We start from the raw sequence: 22226 nt of genomic DNA on the forward strand, positions 1-22226 counted from the left end.
AAGATTGTAGCGTCATACCCAAGAAGACTCGAGGCTGTAATCGCTGCCAAAGGTACTTCAACAAAGTACTGAAGAAAGCGTCTGAATACTTATGTAAATGTGACATTTCAGTTTTTAGATTTTGTATACATTTGCAAGAAAATCTAAAAACCTGTTTTTGCTTTTTCATTATGGGGTATTGTGTGTAGATTGATGAGGGGGAAAAAACAATTTAATCAATTTTAGAATAAGGCTGTAACGTAACAAAATGTGGAAAAAGTCAAGGGGTCTGAAAACTTTCCGAATGCAGTGTATGGCAGTGGCTATTTGCATATAGACCTACTGCAGCTCTGATTGGTTATGGTGCACCGGTGGAGTACGGCCTGAGTCATGCCTGTTCCGATACGCTCTGCCTACAAGAACATGTATTGAACAGTTCATTTTGCATACTAAATCTTGCATAGTTCATTTTGTTTCGGTATGTTACATTGAAAGTGGCTAATATTGTGTTGATTCGATCACAATTCCCACAGTAGAGTGAAGTTCAATCTCGTGCGTCTCTGCACCGGCTCATATGTCTTCTGCGCGGCAGTCCGACGGGAGCTTAGAGGGAACATCGTCTACGACGCTCTTGGTGTTCTGGCACCGTTCTACCAGTGAAGCTGACACTGAGAGACCTATTTCCATTTGACCTTAGACCACTGCGCCACTCCGGAGGACCTATGTAGAGAGAAGCCAGGCTGGGATGATGACACCGTAGAAGTGGGGAAGTGGTTAACAGACCTGCCGTTTCCAGCATTAATGTAAGCAGATGTATCAAGACTGCAAGTTTCTGACGTTCATGAAGGGGGTTTGTCTGGCAGATCTCCCATGTTATGCTCTGCAGCTTTAGCATACTGTACATTCTGAGAGGATTGGTCTTACTGCAGTTAGCTTCATGACCATGTGGTTCCGCCCACTGGTTCCAACTTCTCTGTGGATGTGTTGACGAGTAAGAACTCAACTCAAGGTCCGTAGACAGAATAGCTGGGAGCTTAGCATCCTCTGACATAGCAGATATATTCAGCCGTCCACAGAATGGGATCCAACCTGTACATGTGACTACTTCTCTTCACGTGTTTATTGTCTTTGTTAAATGGAGAAGCTTGTGTCTGTCTTTTGACCTACACTACTGTGGTTGCATCTTCTGAGAAGGCTGTACCACTACAGGGATTTCAGAGACTGGTTTCAGAGCTGTGGTGTATTCACTAGGAAGAGAGAAGGAACCACTGGTCTAACAGGTAGAGTTCAGAGCTGTGGTGTATTCACTAGGAAGAGAGAAGGAACCACTGGTCTAACAGGTAGAGTTCAGAGCTGTGGTGTATTCACTAGGAAGAGAGAAGGAACCACTGGTCTAACAGGTAGAGTTCAGAGCTGTGGTGTATTCACTAGGAAGAGAGAGGGAACCACTGGTCTAACAGGTAGAGTTCAGAGCTGTGGTGTATTCACTAGGAAGAGAGAGGGAACCACTGGTCTAACAGGTAGAGTTCAGAGCTGTGGTGTATTCACTAGGAAGAGAGAAGGAACCACTGGTCTAACAGGTAGAGTTCAGAGCTGTGGTGTATTCACTAGGAAGAGAGAAGGAACCACTGGTCTAACAGGTAGAGTTCAGAGCTGTGGTGTATTCACTAGGAAGAGAGAGGGAACCACTGGTCTAACAGGTAGAGTTCAGAGCTGTGGTGTATTCACTAGGGAAGAGAGAGGGAACCACTGGTCTAACAGGTAGAGTTCAGAGCTGTGGTGTATTCACTAGGAAGAGAGAGGGAACCACTGGTCTAACAGGTAGAGTTCAGAGCTGTGGTGTATTCACTAGGAAGAGAGAAGGAACCACTGGTCTAACAGGGAGAGTTCAGAGCTGTGGTGTATTCTCTAGGAAGAGAGAAGGAACCACTGGTCTAACAGGTAGAGTTCAGAGCTGTGGTGTATTCACTAGGAAGAGAGAGGGAACCACTGGTCTAACAGGTAGAGTTCAGAGCTGTGGTGTATTTACTAGGAAGAGAGAGGGAACCACTGGTCTAACAGGTAGAGTTCAGAGCTGTGGTGTATTCACTAGGAAGAGAGAAGGAACCACTGGTCTAACAGGGAGAGTTCAGAGCTGTGGTGTATTCACTAGGAAGAGAGAGGGAACCACTGGTCTAACAGGTAGAGTTCAGAGCTGTGGTGTATTCACTAGGAAGAGAGAAGGAACCACTGGTCTAACAGGTAGAGTTCAGAGCTGTGGTGTATTCACTAGGAAGAGAGAAGGAACCACTGGTCTAACAGGGAGAGTTCAGAGCTGTGGTGTATTCACTAGGAAGAGAGAGGGAACCACTGTTCTAACAGGTAGAGTTCAGAGCTGTGGTGTATTCACTAGGAAGAGAGAGGGAACCACTGGTCTAACAGGTAGAGTTCAGAGCTGTGGTGTATTCACTAGGAAGAGAGAGGTAACCACTGGTCTAACAGGTAGAGTTCAGAGCTGTGGTGTATTCACTAGGAAGAGAGAGGGAACCACTGGTCTAACAGGTAGAGTTCAGAGCTGTGGTGTATTCACTAGGAAGAGAGAGGGAACCACTGGTCTAACAGGTAGAGTTCAGAGCTGTGGTGTATTCACTAGGAAGAGAGAGGGAACCACTGGTCTAACAGGTAGAGTTCAGAGCTGTGGTGTATTCACTAGGAAGAGAGAGGGAACCACTGGTCTAACAGGTAGAGTTCAGAGCTGTGGTGTATTCACTAGGAAGAGAGAGGGAACCACTGGTCTAACAGGTAGAGTTCAGAGCTGTGGTGTATTCACTAGGAAGAGAGAGGGAACCACTGGTCTAACAGGTAGAGTTCAGAGCTGTGGTGTATTCACTAGGAAGAGAGAGGGAACCACTGGTCTAACAGGTAGAGTTCAGAGCTGTGGTGTATTCACTAGGAAGAGAGAGGGAACCACTGGTCTAACAGGTAGAGTTCAGAGCTGTGGTGTATTCACTAGGAAGAGAGAGGGAACCACTGGTCTAACAGGTAGAGTTCAGAGCTGTGGTGTATTCACTAGGAAGAGAGAGGGAACCACTGGTCTAACAGGTAGAGTTCAGAGCTGTGGTGTATTCACTAGGAAGAGAGAGGGAACCACTGGTCTAACAGGTAGAGTTCAGAGCTGTGGTGTATTCACTAGGAAGAGAGAGGGAACCACTGGTCTAACAGGTAGAGTTCAGAGCTGTGGTGTATTCACTAGGAAGAGAGAAGGAACCACTGGTCTAACAGGTAGAGTTCAGAGCTGTGGTGTATTCACTAGGAAGAGAGAGGGAACCACTGGTCTAACAGGTAGAGTTCAGAGCTGTGGTGTATTCACTAGGAAGAGAGAGGGAACCACTGGTCTAACAGGTAGAGTTCAGAGCTGTGGTGTATTCACTAGGAAGAGAGAAGGAACCACTGGTCTAACAGGTAGAGTTCAGAGCTGTGGTGTATTCACTAGGAAGAGAGAAGGAACCACTGGTCTAACAGGTAGAGTTCAGAGCTGTGGTGTATTCACTAGGAAGAGAGAGGGAACCACTGGTCTAACAGGTAGAGTTCAGAGCTGTGGTGTATTCACTAGGAAGAGAGAGGGAACCACTGGTCTAACAGGTAGAGTTCAGAGCTGTGGTGTATTCACTAGGAAGAGAGAAGGAACCACTGGTCTAACAGGTAGAGGTTCAGAGCTGTGGTGTATTCACTAGGAAGAGAGAAGGAACCACTGGTCTAACAGGTAGAGTTCAGAGCTGTGGTGTATTCACTAGGAAGAGAGAGGGAACCACTGGTCTAACAGGTAGAGTTCAGAGCTGTGGTGTATTCACTAGGAAGAGAGAGGGAACCACTGGTCTAACAGGTAGAGTTCAGAGCTGTGGTGTATTCACTAGGAAGAGAGAGGGAACCACTGTTCTAACAGGTAGAGTTCAGAGCTGTGGTGTATTCACTAGGAAGAGAGAGGGAACCACTGGTCTAACAGGTAGAGTTCAGAGCTGTGGTGTATTCACTAGGAACCAAACGGAGAGGGAACCACCTACATTTGTCCAGTTGAAAACCTTGTTCTCTCTCCCTCACTCACTTGATAATGTAATTTCCTGTCCTGTAGATGCACTTCCTGTTGTATGGCTATGGGATGCAGACGTGGGAGTATTCCCCGCTTAACGCCATCCGCTCCTATGCCTACCTGTGGCTACACGCCCTCCCCGCCTCACTGCACTCTCACATCCTACAGACCAACAAGGTAACACACACACACACACACACACACACACACACACACACACACACACACACACACAACAGACCAACAAGGTAACACACACACACACACACACACACACACACACACACACAACAGACCAACAAGGTAACACACACACACACACACACACACACACACACACACACACACACACACACACACACACACACACACACACACACACAACAGACCAACAAGGTAACAACACACACACACACACACACACACAACAGACCAACAAGATAGCACACACACACACACACACACACACACACACACACACACAACAGACCAACAAGGTAACACACACACACACACACACACACAACAGACCAACAAGATAGCACACACACACACACACACACACACACACACACACACAACAGACCAACAAGGTAACAACACACACACACACACACACACACACACACACACACACACACAACAGACCAACAAGGTAACAACACACACACACACACACACACACACAACAGACCAACAAGGTAACAAACACACACACACACACACACACACACAACAGACCAACAAGGTAACAACACACACACACACACACACACACACACAACAGACCAACAAGGTAACAACACACACACACACACACACACACACACACAACAGACCAACAAGGTAACAACCACACACACACACACACACACACACACACACAACAGACCAACAAGGTAACAACACACACACACACACACACACACACACAACAGACCAAGAAGGTAACACACACACACACACACACAACAGACCAACAAGGTAACACACACACACACACTCCCACACACACACACACACACACACACAACAGACCAACAAGGTAACACACACACACACACACACACACACACACACACACACACACAACAGACCAACAAGGTAGCACACACACACACACTCCCACACACACACACACACACACACACAACAGACCAACAAGGTAACAACACACACACACACACACACACACACACACACAACAGACCAACAAGGTAACAACACACACACACACACACACACACACACAACAGACCAACAAGGTAACAACACACACACACACACACACACACACACACACAACAGACCAACAAGGTAACACACACACACACACAACAGACCAACAAGGTAACACACACACACACACACACACACACACACACACAACAGACCAACAAGGTAACACACACACACACACAACAGACCAACAAGGTAACACACACACACAACAGACCAACAAGGTAACAACACACACACACACACACACACACACACACACACACAACAGACCAACAAGGTAACACACACACACACACAACAGACCAACAAGGTAACACACACACACACACACACACACACACACACACACAACAGACCAACAAGGTAACAACACACACAACAGACCAACAAGGTAACAAACACACACACACACACACACACACACACACACACACACACACACACACACACACACAACAGACCAACAAGGTAACACACACACACACACAACAGACCAACAAGGTAACAACACACACACACACACACACACACAACAGACCAACAAGGTAACACACACACACACACACACACACACACACACACACACACACACACACACACACACACACACACACACACACACACACACACACACAACAGACCAACAAGGTAACACACACACACACAACAGACCAACAAGGTAACACACACACACACACAACAGACCAACAAGGTAACAACACACACACACACACACACACACACACACACACACACACACACACACACACACACACACACACACAACAGACCAACAAGGTAACAACACACACAACAGACCAACAAGGTAACAACACACACACACACACACACACACACACACACAACAGACCAACAAGGTAACACACACACACAACAGACCAACAAGGTAACAACACACCCTTATTATGTTGGTTGAGGTTGTGTTGTGTTTTAGGTGCTGGTATTCTACTTCGTGCGTTGTGTCCTGGCCTTCTCCTGCTGTGTCTGTGAACTCTACTTCTACAAGTCAGTATCTGTCTCTCCTCCTGAGTGTGTGTGTGTGTGTGTGTGTGTGTGTGTGTGTGTGTGTTGTTGCTATTGGTCTGTTGTGTGTGTGTGTGTGTGTGTGTGTGTGTGTCAGTCTCTTATTTTGAATGCACACTTATTTTCTATCTTTAGTGTAAGGTGTGTGTGTGTGTTGCAGGGCGGTGTGTAAGAAGTTTGGGCTGCATGTGGGTCGTCTGATGCTGGCCTTCCTCCTCCTGAGCTCTGGAATGTTCTGCTCATCAGCAGGTGGGTTCTACTCCTCCATCTCCCTCCCTCCCCTCCATCTCCCTCCCCTCCATCTCCCTCCCCTCCATCTCCCTCCACTCCATCTCCCTCCCTCCCCTCCATCTCCCTCCTCTCCATCTCCCTCCCTCCCTCCATCTCCCTCCTCCACTCCATCTCCCTCCTCCTCTCCCCTCCCTCCCTCCATCCCCTCCATCTCCCTCCCTCCCCTCCATCTCCCTCCATCTCCCTCCCTCCCTCCATCTCCCTCCCTCCCTCCCCTCCCTCCCTCCTCCCCTTTCTCCCTCCCTCCACTCCATCTCCCTCCCTCCATCTCCCTCCCTCCCTCCACTCCATCTCCCTCCCTCCCTCCATCTCCCTCCTCTCCCTCCCTCCCTCCCTCCCTCTCTATCTCCCCTCCATCTCCCTCCCTCCCTTCCATCTCCCTCCCTCCCTCCCCTCCACTCCATCTCCCTCCCTCCTCCATCTCCCTCCCTCCCTCCCTCCCTCCCTCCCTCTCTATCTCCCCTCCATCTCCCTCTCTCCCCTCCATCTCCCTCCCTCCCTCCCTCCCTCCCCTCCATCTCCCTCCCTCCCTCCATCTCCCTCCCTCCATCTCCTCCCTCCCTCCCCTCCATCTCTCCCCTCCATCTCCCTCTCTATCTCCCCTCCATCTCCCTCCCCTCCATCCCCCCCATCTCCCTCCCTCCCTCCCTCCATCTCCCTCCTCTCTCCCTCCCTCCCTCCCTCTCTATCTCCCCCTCCATCTCCTCCCCTTCCCTCCATCTCCTCCCCTCCATCTCCCTCCCCTCCATCTCCCTCCCTCCCTCCTCCATCTCTCTCCCCTCCATCTCCCTCCCTCCTCGCTCCATCTCACTCCCTCCCTCCCCTCCATCTCACTCCTCCTCCCCTCCATCTCTCTCCCTCCCCTCCATCTCCCTCCCTCCCTCCATCTCTCTCCCTCCCTCCCTCCCTCCCTCCATCTCCCTCCCTCCCCTCCATCTCCCTCCCTCCTCCATCTCCCTCCCTCCCCACCATCTCCCCCTCCCTCCATCTCCCTCCCTCCCTCCATCTCCTCCCTCCCTCCCTCCCTCCCCTCCATCTCCCTCCCTCCCTCCCTCCTCCCTCCTCCCTCCTCTCCCTCCTCTCCCTCCCTCCCTCCCTCCATCTCCCTCCCTCCCTCCCCTCCATCTCCCTCCCTCCATCTCCCTCCACTCCATCTCCCTCCCTCCCCTCCATCTCCTCCCTCCCTCCCTCCCTCCCTCCATCTCTCTCCCCTCCATCTTTCTCCCTCCATCTCCCTCCCTCCCTCCCTCCCCTCCATCTCTCTCCCCTCCATCTTTCTCCACTCCATCTCCCTCCCTCCTCCTCCATCTCTCCCTCCCCCTCCATCTCCCTCCCTCCCTCCCCTCCCTCCCCTCCTCCATCTCCCTCCTCTCTATCTCCCTCCATCTCCTCCCCCTCCATCTCCCTCCCCTCCATCTCCCTCCACTCCATCTCCCTCCCTCCCCTCCATCTCCCTCCCTTCCTCCCTCCCTCCATCTCTCTCCCCTCCATCTTCCCCTCCACTCCTCCCTCCCCTCCATCTCCCTCCCTCCCTCCATCTCCCTCCCTCCCTCCCCTCCCTCCACTCCATCTCCCTCCGTCCTCCATCTCCCTCCCCTCCTCCATCTCCCTCCTCCATCTCACTCACTCCCTCCTCCTCCATCTCCTCCTCCCTCTCCATCTCCCTCCCTCCCCCTCCATCTCCTCCATCTCCCTCTCTCCCCTCCATCTTTCTCCCTCCATCTCCCTCCCTCCCTCCATCTCCCTCCCCTCCATCTCCCTCCCCTCCATCTCCCTCCCTCCCCTCCATCCCCTCCCTCCTCCATCTCCCTCCCTCCATCTCTCTCCTCCATCTCCCTCCCTCCTCCACTCCCTCCCTCCCCTCCATCTCCCCCCTCCCTCCCTCCTCCATCTCCCTCCCTCCATCTCACTCCATCTCCCTCCCTCCCCTCCATCTCCCTCCCTCCCTCCATCTCCCTCCCTCCCTCCCTCCATCTCCCTCCCTCCATCTCACTCCATCTCCCTCCCTCCCTCCCTCCCTCCCTCCATCTCCCCCTCCCTCCTCCATCTCCCTCCCTCATCTCCCTCCCCTCCATCTCCCTCCCTCCATCTCCCTCCCTCCATCCTCCCTCCCTCCCCTCCATCTCTCTCCCTCTGTATCACCCTCCAACTCTCTCTCACCTTCACTCCTTGTTTTGCAAGTGGATCCCACACTTCACTTTCATAAAGTGCAATTGGTTCAATGACACATTCAATTAGTTTTAGCCAAATTTTAATGGGTACGCTACATGACCAAAAGTATGTGGACACCTGCTCGTCAAACATCTCATTCCAAAATGATGGGCATTAATATGGAGTTGGTTCCCCCTTTGCTGCTATAACAGTCTCCACTCTTCTGGGAAGGCTTTTCACTAGATGTTGCCACAAAATTGGAAGCACAGAATCATCTAGAACGGTGGTTCCCAACCTGGGGTCCCCTTAGGGGGGCGCCAGAGTTCACAGGGGAGGTGTGATCTCATTTGCTTTGAGGTCAAACATGCATAAAATGTTCCACTATAATTTAATTGTAAAATGAATCCAGTTTAAAATGTTATTAAAGATCCTATGTTTGCAATGCCAAGGCCAAGGCCAAGCTAAAAAATAATAATAATGACAGAGAAACGTAAAAGCGGTAATTCCCCGGGAAAATGTAGTGCACGTCAATGACCCTGCAGTCAGAGCATCACTATTTATGAATAAAACAACGTCTAAGAAACGTAAAAGTGCTGATGACATCATCAAAAAAGAAAGTAAGGCTATATCTGGAGAGTTATCTTAACTTCGGTTTTATTGAAGGACAGGACTCGGCTTATTGAAGGACAGGACTCAGCTTATTGAAGGACAGGACTCAGCTTATTGAAGGACAGGACTCAGCTTATTGAAGGACAGGACTCAGCTTATTGAAGGACAGGACTCAGCTTATTGAAGGACAGGACTCAGCTTATTGAAGGACAGGACTCAGCTTATTGAAGGACAGGACTCAGCTTATTGAAGGACAGGACTCAGCTTATTGAAGGACAGGACTCAGCTTATTGAAGGACAGGACTCGGCTTATTGAAGGACAGGACTCAGCTTATTGAAGGACAGGACTCAGCTTATTGAAGGACAGGACTCAGCTTATTGAAGGACAGGACTCAGCTTATTGAAGGACAGGACTCAGCTTATTGAAGGACAGGACTCAGCTTATTGAAGGACAGGACTCAGCTTATTGAAGGACAGGACTCAGCTTATTGAAGGACAGGACTCAGCTTATTGAAGGACAGGACTCGGCTTATTGAAGGACAGGACTCAGCTTATTGAAGGACAGGACTCAGCTTATTGAAGGACAGGACTCAGCTTATTGAAGGACAGGACTCAGCTTATTGAAGGACAGGACTCGGCTTATTGAAGGACAGGACTCAGCTTATTGAAGGACAGGACTCAGCTTATTGAAGGACAGGACTCGGCTTATTGAAGGACAGGACTCAGCTTATTGAAGGACAGGACTCAGCCTATTGAAGGACAGGACTCAGCTTATTGAAGGACAGGACTCAGCTTATTGAAGGACAGGACTCGGCTTATTGAAGGACAGGACTCAGCTTATTGAAGGACAGGACTCAGCTTATTGAAGGACAGGACTCAGCTTATTGAAGGACAGGACTCAGCTTATTGAAGGACAGGACTCAGCTTATTGAAGGACAGGACTCAGCTTATTGAAGGACAGGACAGGACTCAGCTTATTGAAGGACAGGACAGGACTCAGCTTATTGAAGGACAGGACTCAGCTTATTGAAGGACAGGACTCAGCTTATTGAAGGACAGGACTCAGCTTATTGAAGGACAGGACTCGGCTTATTGAAGGACAGGACTCAGCTTATTGAAGGACAGGACTCAGCTTATTGAAGGACAGGACTCGGCTTATTGAAGGACAGGACTCAGCTTATTGAAGGACAGGACTCAGCTTATTGAAGGACAGGACTCAGCTTATTGAAGGACAGGACTCAGCTTATTGAAGGACAGGACAGGACTCAGCTTATTGAAGGACAGGACTCAGCTTATTGAAGGACAGGACTCGGCTTATTGAAGGACAGGACTCAGCTTATTGAAGGACAGGACTCGGCTTATTGAAGGACAGGACTCAGCTTATTGAAGGACAGGACTCAGCTTATTGAAGGACAGGACTCGGCTTATTGAAGGACAGGACTCAGCTTATTGAAGGACAGGACTCGGCTTATTGAAGGACAGGACTCTGCTTATTGAAGGACAGGACAGGACTCGGCCAGAATGGGTCAGTTGTGGTGAGAAGGTAGCTAATGACAGCATGAAGCCAAGCAAAATGCAACGACACCAGGAGACTATTGGTGACGGCCATGAAGAAGCAGTTGGCACTATCAACAAGATCCACAGACATCAGAAAAGCATTTGAAAGAGCAGGCAGTGATTTACACAGAGCCACGGAGGCGTCATTAGAGTGTTCGCTAAAAAGCCGCACAGTATTGGAGAGCAGCTAATCAAACCCGCCTGCCTGGACACTGTAGAGAGGCTGTGTGGCCCACAGGTGGTGGATAAAGTGAGAACCGTCCCACTCTCTGACAACACTGTCAAAGACAGAATTGATAAAATGGCTGGAGATTGTCAAAACCAGCTGCACGAGAAGCTTAGGAATGTTCCCTTTGCCATTCAGTTGGATGAAACAACAACAGACGAATCTGTGAGGATGAAGCACATCAAACACTGCTGTTACACACAGAGGTACGCTGGTTGTCACGTGGACAAGTGCCTGTGCGTTTTATGGAACTGCAGGAAAAAATTAAGGAATTCTTGCAAGATCACAATCGACCACTGTGCGAACAGCTGACTGATGCGTTTTGGATCAAAACGGCATACCTAGCGCATACATTCTCTCTACAATGAGACAAACAAGCTGATGCAGGGTCCTTAATCAAACGTCATGCAGTGCAAATACTCTCTCAACGCTTTTGTGTGGAAACTGGAGTACAGAGTTGGGAAAATGTCAAAAAGGGGACAACAATTTCCACTGCTGATGAAACAGTCTGGTGGCACTGTGCCTGCGTCTTTACGCACTGAGTTTACCAGGCACATGAACATGCTTCGGGAGGAAATTAAACCCTGTTTTGCCGATGTTGACGAATACTTATCAAAGGAATCATGGGTGATGGACCCTTATATTTGCAGTCTCGAGGATGTGAAATACCTCGGCTGTGAAGATGTGCTTGCTGACCTTCAAGCCAATTCTATGTCAAATAAATATTTCCAGGAGAACGGATACAAAACGTTTTGGATTGTCAAAGGACACGCTGTTGCACCCAGACTGGCCAAACACACAGCTACAGGGGTTATTCTACCAATCAGCACTACGTACCTGTCTGGGTTATTCTACCATTCAGCACTACGTACCTGTCTGGGTTATTCTACCAATCAGCACTACGTACCTGTCTGGGTTATTCTACCAATCAGCACTACGTACCTGTCTGGGTTATTCTACCATTCAGCACTACGTACCTGTCTGGGTTATTCTACCATTCAGCACTACGTACCTGTCTGGGTTATTCTACCATTCAGCACTCACGTACCTGTCTGGGTTATTCTACCATTCAGCACTACGTACCTGTCTGGGTTATTCTACCATTCAGCACTACGTACCTGTCTGGGTTATTCTACCATTCAGCACTACGTACCTGTCTGGGTTATTCTACCATTCAGCACTACGTACCTGTCTGGGTTATTCTACCAATCAGCACTACGTACCTGTCTGGGTTATTCTACCATTCAGCACTACGTACCTGTCTGGGTTATTCTACCATTCAGCACTACGTACCTGTCTGGGTTATTCTACCATTCAGCACTACGTACCTGTCTGGGTTATTCTACCATTCAGCACTACGTACCTGTCTGGGTTATTCTACCATTCAGCACTACGTACCTGTCTGGGTTATTCTACCATTCAGCACTACGTACCTGTCTGGGTTATTCTACCATTCAGCACTACGTACCTGTCTGGGTTATTCTACCATTCAGCACTACGTACCTGTCTGGGTTATTCTACCATTCAGCACTACGTACCCTGTCTGGGTTATTCTACCATTCAGCACCACGTACCTGTCTGGGTTATTCTACCATTCAGCACTACGTACCTGTCTGGGTTATTCTACCATTCAGCACCACGTACCTGTCTGGGTTATTCTACCATTCAGCACTCACGTACCTGTCTGGGTTATTCTACCATTCAGCACTACGTACCTGTCTGGGTTATTCTACCATTCAGCACTACGTACCTGTCTGGGTTATTCTACCATTCAGCACTACGTACCTGTCTGGGTTATTCTACCATTCAGCACTACGTACCTGTCTGGGTTATTCTACCAATCAGCACTACGTACCTGTCTGGGTTATTCTACCATTCAGCACTACGTACCTGTCTGAGACGGCCTTCAGCGCGCTTGGAACAATAAAAACAAAAGGCAGTAACAGGCTCCATGACAACCAGAAGGCCGTAACAGGCTCCATGACAACCAGAAGGCCGTAACAGGCTCCATGACAACCAGAAGGCCGTAACAGGCTCCATGACAACCAGAAGGCCGTAACAGGCTCCATGACAACCAGAAGACCGTAACAGGCTCCATGACAACCAGAAGACCGTAACAGGCTCCATGACAACCTGGACTTTAGGCTGGCTGTCACACCTGACATCCCATCCCTGGTCTAGCATCACACCTGACATCCCATCCCTGGTCTAGCATCACACCTGACATCCCATCCCTGGTCTAGCATCACACCTGACATCCCATCCCTGGTCTAGCATCACACCTGACATCCCATCCCTGGTCTAGCATCACACCTGACATCCCATCCCTGGTCAGAGGTATGCAGGCCCAAGGTGGCCATTCGTTATTTTAAGGAAGGAAAAAGTTATTGATTGTAACGGACTGTTTGTTATTGTTACTTATTTTATAGCTGTGTCAAAACCAGTGTTCACATGATGTGCATGTGTGTACGCAACAAACTGGGCCGTTTCAGTGAATTGGTCTGAGGGAGATCTAGGACAGAGCTACAGTGAGGGAAAAAAGGATTTGATCCCCTGCTGATTTTGTACGTTTGCCCACTGACAAAGACATGATCAGTCTATAATTTTAATGGTCGGTTTATTTGAACAGTGAGAGACAGAATAACAACAACAAAATCCAGAAAAACGCATGTCAAAAATGGTATAAATTGATTTGCATTTTAATGAGGGAAATAAGTATTTGACCCCCTCTCAATCAGAAAGATTTCTGGCTCCCAGGTGTCTTTTATACAGGTAACGAGCTGAGATTAGGAGCACATTCTTAAAGGGAGTGCTCCTAATCTCAGTGTGTTACCTGTATAAAAGACACCTGTCCACAGAAGCAATCAATCAATCAGATTCCAAACTCTCCACAAAGCCAAGACCGAAGAGCTCTCCAAGGATGTCAGGGACAAGATTGTAGACCTATACAAGGCTGGAATGGGCTACAAGACCATCGCCAAGCAGCTTGGTGAGAAGGTGACAACAGTTGGTGCGATTATTCGCAAATGGAAGAAACACAAAAGAACTGTCAATCTCCCTCGGCCTGGGGCTCCATGCAAGATCTCACCTCGTGGAGTTGCAATGATCATGAGAACGGTGAGGAATCAGCCCAGAACTACACGGGAGGATCTTGTCAATGATCTCAAGGCAGCTGGGACCATAGTCACCAAGAAAACAATTGTTAACACACTACGCCGTGAAGGACTGAAATCCTGCAGCGCCCGCAAGGTCCCCCTGCTCAAGAAAGCACATATATAGGCCCGTCTGAAGTTTGTCAATGAACATCTGAATGATTCAGAGGAGAACTGGGTGAAAGTGTTGTGGTCAGATGAGACCAACATCGAGCTCTTTGGCATCAACTCAACTCGCCGTGTTTGGAGGAGGAGGAATGCTGCCTATGACCCCAAGAACACCATCCCCACCATCAAACATGGAGGTGGAAACATTATGCTTTGGGGGTGTTTTTCTGCTAAGGGGACAGGACAACTTCACCGCATCAAAGGGATGATGGACGGGGAACCTCCTTCCCTCAGCCAGGGCATTGAAAATGGGTCATGGATGGCTATTCCAGCATGACAATGACCCAAAACACACGGCCAAGGCAACAAAGGAGTGGCTCAAGAAGAAGCACATTAAGGTCCTGGAGTGGCCTAGCCAGTCTCCAGACCTTAATCCCATAGGAAATCTGTGGAGGGAGCTGAAGGTTCGAGTTGCCAAACGTTAGGCTCGAAACCGTAATAACTTGGAGAAGATCTGCAAAGAGGAGTGGAACAAAATCCCTCCTGAGATGTGTGCAAACCTGATGTCCAACTACAAGAAACGTCTGACCTCTGTGATTGCCAACAAGGGTTTTGCCACCAAGTACTAAGTCATGTTTTGCAGAGGGGTCATATACTTATTTCCCTCATTAAAATGCAAATGAATTTATACCATTTTTGACATGTGTTTTTCTGGATTTTGTTGTTGTTATTATGTCTCTCACTGTTCAAATAAACCGACCATTAAAATTATAGACTGATCATGTCTTTGTCAGTGGGCAAACGTACAAAATCAGCAGGGGATCAAATACTGTTTTCCCTCCCTGTAGATGGGAACATATCAGACCTGGGGTGGGGGTCTTTTCCCTCCCTGTAGATGGGAACATATCAGACCTGGGGTGGGGGTCTTTTCCCTCCCTGTAGATGGGAACATATCAGACCTGGGGTGGGGGTCTTTTCCCTCCCTGTAGATGGGAACATATCAGACCTGGGGTGGGGGTCTTTTCCCTCCCTGTAGATGGGAACATATCAGACCTGGGGTGGGGGTCTTTTCCCTCCCTGTAGATGGGAACATATCAGACCTGGGGTGGGGGTCTTTTCCTCCCTGTAGATGGGAACATATCAGACCTGGGGTGGGGGTCTTTTCCCTCCCCTGTAGATGGGAACATATCAGACCTGGGGTGGGGGTCTTTTCCTCCCTGTAGATGGGAACATATCAGACCTGGGGTGGGGGTCTTTTCCCTCCCTGTAGATGGGAACATATCAGACCTGGGGGTGGGGGTCTTTTCCCTCCCTGTAGATGGGAACATATCAGACCTGGGGTGGGGGTCTTTTCCCTCCCTGTAGATGGGAACATATCAGACCTGGGGTGGGGGTCTTTTCCCTCCCTGTAGATGGGAACATATCAGACCTGGGGGTGGGGGTCTTTTCCTCCCTGTAGATGGGAACATATCAGACCTGGGGGTGGGGGGTCTTTTCCCTCCCTGTAGATGGGAACATATCAGACCTGGGGTGGGGGTCTTTTTCCCTCCCTGTAGATGGGAACATATCAGACCTGGGGTGGGGGTCTTTTCCCTCCCTGTAGATGGGAACATATCAGACCTGGGGTGGGGGTCTTTTTCCCTCCCTGTAGATGGGAACATATCAGACCTGGGGTGGGGGTCTTTTCCCTCCCTGTAGATGGGAACATATCAGACCTGGGGTGGGGGTCTTTTCCCTCCCTGTAGATGGGAACATATCAGACCTGGGGTGGGGGTCTTTTCCCTCCCTGTAGATGGGAACATATCAGACCTGGGGTGGGGGTCTTTTCCCTCCCTGTAGATGGGAACATATCAGACCTGGGGTGGGGGTCTTTTCCTCCCTGTAGATGGGAACATATCAGACCTGGGGTGGGGGTCTTTTCCCTCCCTGTAGATGGGAACATATCAGACCTGGGGTGGGGGTCTTTTCCCTCCCTGTAGATGGGAACATATCAGACCTGGGGTGGGGGTCTTTTCCCTCCCTGTAGATGGGAACATATCAGACCTGGGGTGGGGGTCTTTTCCTCCCTGTAGATGGGAACATATCAGACCTGGGGTGGGGGTCTTTTCCCTCCCGGTAGATGGGAACATATCAGACCTGGGGTGGGGGTCTTTTCCCTCCCGGTAGATGGGAACATATCAGACCTGGGGTGGGGGTCTTTTCCCTCCCTGTAGATGGGAACATATCAGACCTGGGGTGGGGGTCTTTTCCCTCCCTGTAGATGGGAACATATCAGACCTGGGGTGGGGGTCTTTTCCCTCCCTGTAGATGGGAACATATCAGACCTGGGGTGGGGGTCTTTTCCCTCCCTGTAGATGGGAACATATCAGACCTGGGGTGGGGGTCTTTTCCTCCCTGTAGATGGGAACATATCAGACCTGGGGTGGGGGTCTTTTCCCTCCCTGTAGATGGGAACATATCAGACCTGGGGGTGGGGGTCTTTTTCCCTCCCTGTAGATGGGAACATATCAGACCTGGGGTGGGGGTCTTTTCCCTCCCTGTAGATGGGAACATATCAGACCTGGGGTGGGGGTCTTTTTCCCTCCCTGTAGATGGGAACATATCAGACCTGGGGGTGGGGGGTCTTTTCCCTCCCTGTAGATGGGAACATATCAGACCTGGGGTGGGGGTCTTTCCCTCCCTGTAGATGGGAACATATCAGACCTGGGGTGGGGGGTCTTTTCCCTCCCTGTAGATGGGAACATATCAGACCTGGGGTGGGGGGTCTTTTCCCTCCCTGTAGATGGGAACATATCAGACCTGGGGTGGGGGTCTTTTCCCTCCCTGTAGATGGGAACATATCAGACCTGGGGTGGGGTCTTTTCCCTCCCTGTAGATGGGAACATATCAGACCTGGGGTGGGGGTCTTTTCCCTCCCTGTAGATGGGAACATATCAGACCTGGGGTGGGGTCTTTTCCCTCCCTGTAGATGGGAACATATCAGACCTGGGGTGGGGGTCTTTTCCCTCCCTGTAGATGGGAACATATCAGACCTGGGGTGGGGGTCTTTTCCTCCCTGTAGATGGGAACATATCAGACCTGGGGTGGGGGTCTTTTCCCTCCCTGTAGATGGGAACATATCAGACCTGGGGTGGGGGTCTTTTCCTCCCTGTAGATGGGAACATATCAGACCTGGGGTGGGGGTCTTTTCCCTCCCTGTAGATGGGAACATATCAGACCTGGGGTGGGGGGTCTTTTCCCTCCCTGTAGATGGGAACATATCAGACCTGGGGTGGGGGTCTTTTCCCTCCCTGTAGATGGGAACATATCAGACCTGGGGTGGGGGTCTTTTCCTCCCTGTAGATGGGAACATATCAGACCTGGGGTGGGGGTCTTTTCCTCCCTGTAGATGGGAACATATCAGACCTGGGGTGGGGGTCTTTTTCCTCCCTGTAGATGGGAACATATCAGACCTGGGGTGGGGGTCTTTTCCCTCCCTGTAGATGGGAACATATCAGACCTGGGGTGGGGGTCTTTTTCCCTCCCTGTAGATGGGAACATATCAGACCTGGGGGTGGGGGTCTTTTCCCTCCCTGTAGATGGGAACATATCAGACCTGGGGTGGGGGTCTTTTCCCTCCCTGTAGATGGGAACATATCAGACCTGGGGTGGGGGTCTTTTCCCTCCCTGTAGATGGGAACATATCAGACCTGGGGTGGGGGTCTTTTTCCTCCCTGTAGATGGGAACATATCAGACCTGGGGTGGGGGTCTTTTCCTCCCTGTAGATGGGAACATATCAGACCTGGGGTGGGGGTCTTTTCCTCCCTGTAGATGGGAACATATCAGACCTGGGGTGGGGGTCTTTTCCCTCCCTGTAGATGGGAACATATCAGACCTGGGGTGGGGGGTCTTTTCCTCCCTGTAGATGGGAACATATCAGACCTGGGGTGGGGGGTCTTTTCCCTCCCTGTAGATGGGAACATATCAGACCTGGGGTGGGGGGTCTTTTCCTCCCTGTAGATGGGAACATATCAGACCTGGGGTGGGGGTCTTTTCCCTCCCTGTAGATGGGAACATATCAGACCTGGGGTGGGGGTCTTTTCCCTCCCTGTAGATGGGAACATATCAGACCTGGGGTGGGGGTCTTTTCCCTCCCTGTAGATGGGAACATATCAGACCTGGGGTGGGGGTCTTTTCCCTCCCTGTAGATGGGAACATATCAGACCTGGGGTGGGGGTCTTTTCCCTCCCTGTAGATGGGAACATATCAGACCTGGGGTGGGGGTCTTTTCCCTCCCTGTAGATGGGTGCCGTTAATCACTTATTACGCTGATAATCAATCATTATTATTATTTTGGTAACAGTGTGTGTGTGTGTGTGTGTGTGTGTGTGTGTGTGTGTGTGTGTGTGTGTGTGTGTGTGTGTGTGTGTGTGTGTGTGTGTGTGTGTGTGTGTGTGTAGGGCTACAGTTGATTATACACAAAGATAACCAGAGCAAACCAAAGAGAAAAGGAAAGAAACTATAATTTATGTACATTTTTGCAAATAAAGATTTGGAATGAATCACATTATTATTACTATTTTTGGGGGGGCTCAGCTTTTCTTGGAGGGGGGGCTCAGCTTTTCGTGGGGGGGCTCAGCTTTTCTTGGGGGGCTCAGCTTTTCGTGGGGGGCTCAGCTTTCCGTGGGGGGTTCTGCTTTTCTTGGGGGGCTCAGCTTTTCGTGGGGGGCTCTGCTTTTCTTGGGGGGCTCAGCTTTTTCGTGGGGGGCTCAGCTTTTCTTGTGGGGGGGGCTCAGCTTTTCTTAGATACAAGTAGGGAGGGCTCCAAGGAACATGGTTGGGAACCACTGATCTAGAATGTCATTGTGTGCTGTAGCGTTAACATTTCGCTTCACTGAAACTAAGGGGCCTATCCAGATATCATGAAAAACAGCCCCAGACCATTATTCCTCCTCCACCAAACTTTACAGTTGGCACTATGCATTGGGGCAGGTAGCGTTCTCCTGGCATCCACCAAACCCAGATTTGTCAGTCGGACTGAGTTTTATGTTCCTTTATTTATTTGATTTTATTTGATTTATAGATGACCTGGAGCCAGTGGGTTTGGCGACGAATATGTAGTGAGGGCCAGCCAATGACAGCGTACAGGTCACAATGGTGTGTAGTATATGGGGCTTTGGTGACAAAACGGATGGCACTGTGATAGACTACATCCAATTTGCTGAGTAGAGTGTTGGAGGCTATTTTGTAAATGACATCGCCGAAGTCAAGGATCGGTAGGATAGTCAGTTTTACGAGGGCATGTTTGGCAGCATGAGTGAAGGAGGCTTTGTTGCAAAATAGGAAGCCGATTCTAGATTTAACTTTGGATTGGAGATTCTTAATGTGAGTCTGGAAGGAGAGTTTACAGTCTAACCAGACACCTAGGTATTTGTAGTTGTCCACATACTCTAGGTCAGACCCGTCGAGAGTAGTGATTCTAGTTGGGTGGACGGGTTCAAGCAGCGTTCGATTTGAAGAGCATGCATTTAGTTTTACTAGTGTTTAAGAGCAGTTGGAGGCTACTGAAGGAGTGTTGTATGGCATTGAAGCTCGTTTGGAGGTTTGTTAACACAGTGTCCAATGAAGGGCCAGATGTATACAAAATGGTGTCGTCCGCATAGAGGTGGATCTGAGAGTCACCAGCAGCAAGAGCGACATCATTGATATACATCTGGCCCTTCATTGGACACTGTGTTAACAAACCTCCAAACAAGCTTCAATGCCATACAACACTCCTTCAGTAGCCTCCAACTGCTCTTAAACTCTATACATGGAGAAAAGAGTCGGCCCGAGAATTGAACCCTGTGGCACCCCCATAGAGACTTCTAGAGGTCCAGACAACAGGCCCTCCGATTTGACACATTGAACTCTATCTGAGAAGTAGTTGGTGAACCAGGCGAGGCAGTCATTTGAGAAACCAAGGCTATTTAGTCTGCCAATAAGAATGCGGTGGTTGACAGAGTCGAAAGCCTTGGCCAGGTCGATGAAGACTGCTGCACAGTACTGTCTATTATCGATCGCGGTTATAATATCGTTTAGGACCTTGAGCGTGGCTGAGGTGCACCCATGACCAGCTCGGAAACCGGATTGCATAGCGGAGAAGGTACGGTGGGATTCGAAATGGTCGGTGATCTGTTTGTTAACTTGGCTTTCAAATACTTTCGAAAGGCGTAGAAGGCCCTTCTTGCCTTGTCTCTTCGTTCAGATCGTTCACAGCCTTGTGGAAGTTACCTGGGGTGTTGATGTTTAGGCAGAGGTAGGTGTAATTCTTTGTGTGCTTTAGGGCAACAGTGTCTAGATAGAATTTGTATTTGTTGGCTACTGGACCTTTTTTAGAACATTATTTTAGTCTTACTGAGATTATCTGTCAGGGCCCAAGTCTAACAGAATCTATGCAGAAGATCTAGATCAGGGTTCTTCAATTCCGGTCCTGGAGGGCCGAAACACCTCTGTTTTTCATCCTCTCCTTCTAATCAGGGGCTAATTCAGACCTGGGACACCAGGTGAGTGCAATTAACTACCAGGTAGAAATAAAAAACAGAAGTGTTTCGGCCCTCCAGGACTGGAATTGAAGAACCCTGATCTAGATGCTGCTGTAGGCCCTCCTTGGTTAGGGACAGAAGCACCAGATCATCAGCAAACAGTAGACATTTGATTTCTGAGTCTAGTAGGGTGAGGCCGGGTGCTGCAGACTGTTCTAGTGCCCTCACCAATTCATTGATATAGATGTTGAAGAGGGTGGGGCTCAAGTTGAATCCCTGTCTCACCCCATGGCCCTGTGGAAAGAAATGTATTTTTTTTGCCAATTTTAACTGCACACTTGTTTGTGTGCATTGATTTGATAATGTCATATGCTTTCCCTCCATCACCACTTTCCATCAATTTGTATAGCAGAGCCTCATGACAAATTGAGTCAAAAGCTTTTTTGAAATCAACAAAGTATGAGAAGACTTTGCTTTTGTTTTGTTTGTCAATAAGGGTCTGCAGGGTGTACACATGGTCGTACGGTATTTTGGTAAGAAGCCAATTTGACATTTGCTGTTGATGATACTGCAGAGGATTTTTCAGAGATTGCTGCTGATGCATATTCCACTGTAATTAGTCTCCACTTTTGTGGATTGGGGTGATCAGGCATTGGTTCCACATATTAGGGAAGATGCCAGAGCTGAGGATGATGTTGAAGAGTTTAAGAATAGCCAATTTGAATTTGTGGTCTGTATATTTTATCATTTTGTTTAGTATACCATCAACACCACAGGCCTTTTTGGGTTGGAGTTTGTATTTTGTCCTGTAGCTCCTCCAGTGTAATTGGTGAATCCAGTGGGTTCTGGTGGTCTTTAAAAGCTGATTCTACGTTTTGTAAATTATCATGTATATGTTTTTGCTGTTTGTTCTTTGTTATAGAGCCGAAAATGTTGAAGAAGTGGTTTATCCATACATCTCCGTTTTGGATAGATAACTCTTCGTGTTGTTGTTTGTTTATCGTGTTCCAATTTTCCCAGAAGTGATTTGATTCTATGGATTCTTAAACCACAATGAGCTGTTTTCTGATTAGCTGGGCCAAGCTCCCCAGTGGGTGGGCGTATTAGCTGGGCCAAGCTCCCCAGTGGGTGGGCGTATTAGCTGGGCCAAGCTCCCCAGTGGGTGGGCGTATGCCCATCCCATTGTTGCGCCCCTGCCCAGTCATGTGAAATCCATAGATTAGGGCCTAATTTATTTATTTCTATTTACTGATTTCCTTCTAGAAACTGTAACTCAGTAAAATCTTTGAAAGTGTTG

The 22226-nt window shown here is 49.2% G+C and overlaps 1 protein-coding gene across 2 annotated transcripts in view; it reads left to right on the top strand.

Annotated features, from left to right (window-relative positions):
• The window catches only part of alg9 (ALG9 alpha-1,2-mannosyltransferase), an 80013-nt gene that overhangs the window by 10494 nt on the left and 47293 nt on the right, over nucleotides 1-22226 (top strand). The window contains exons 3-5 of one of the 2 annotated variants that reach the window (XM_041893384.2): nucleotides 4088-4222; nucleotides 6243-6313; nucleotides 6492-6580. In XM_041893384.2, the coding sequence (XP_041749318.1) occupies nucleotides 4088-4222; nucleotides 6243-6313; nucleotides 6492-6580 (295 nt within the window). Of the gene's footprint in view, nucleotides 1-4087; nucleotides 4223-5929; nucleotides 5936-6242; nucleotides 6314-6491; nucleotides 6581-22226 lie in introns of those variants that run through there. The other variant, XM_041893385.2, reaches the window with a different exon arrangement.

Source organism: Coregonus clupeaformis, chromosome 13, assembly GCF_020615455.1.
Source record: "Coregonus clupeaformis isolate EN_2021a chromosome 13, ASM2061545v1, whole genome shotgun sequence".
In the NCBI taxonomy this organism is placed as follows: Eukaryota; Metazoa; Chordata; class Actinopteri; order Salmoniformes; family Salmonidae; genus Coregonus; species Coregonus clupeaformis.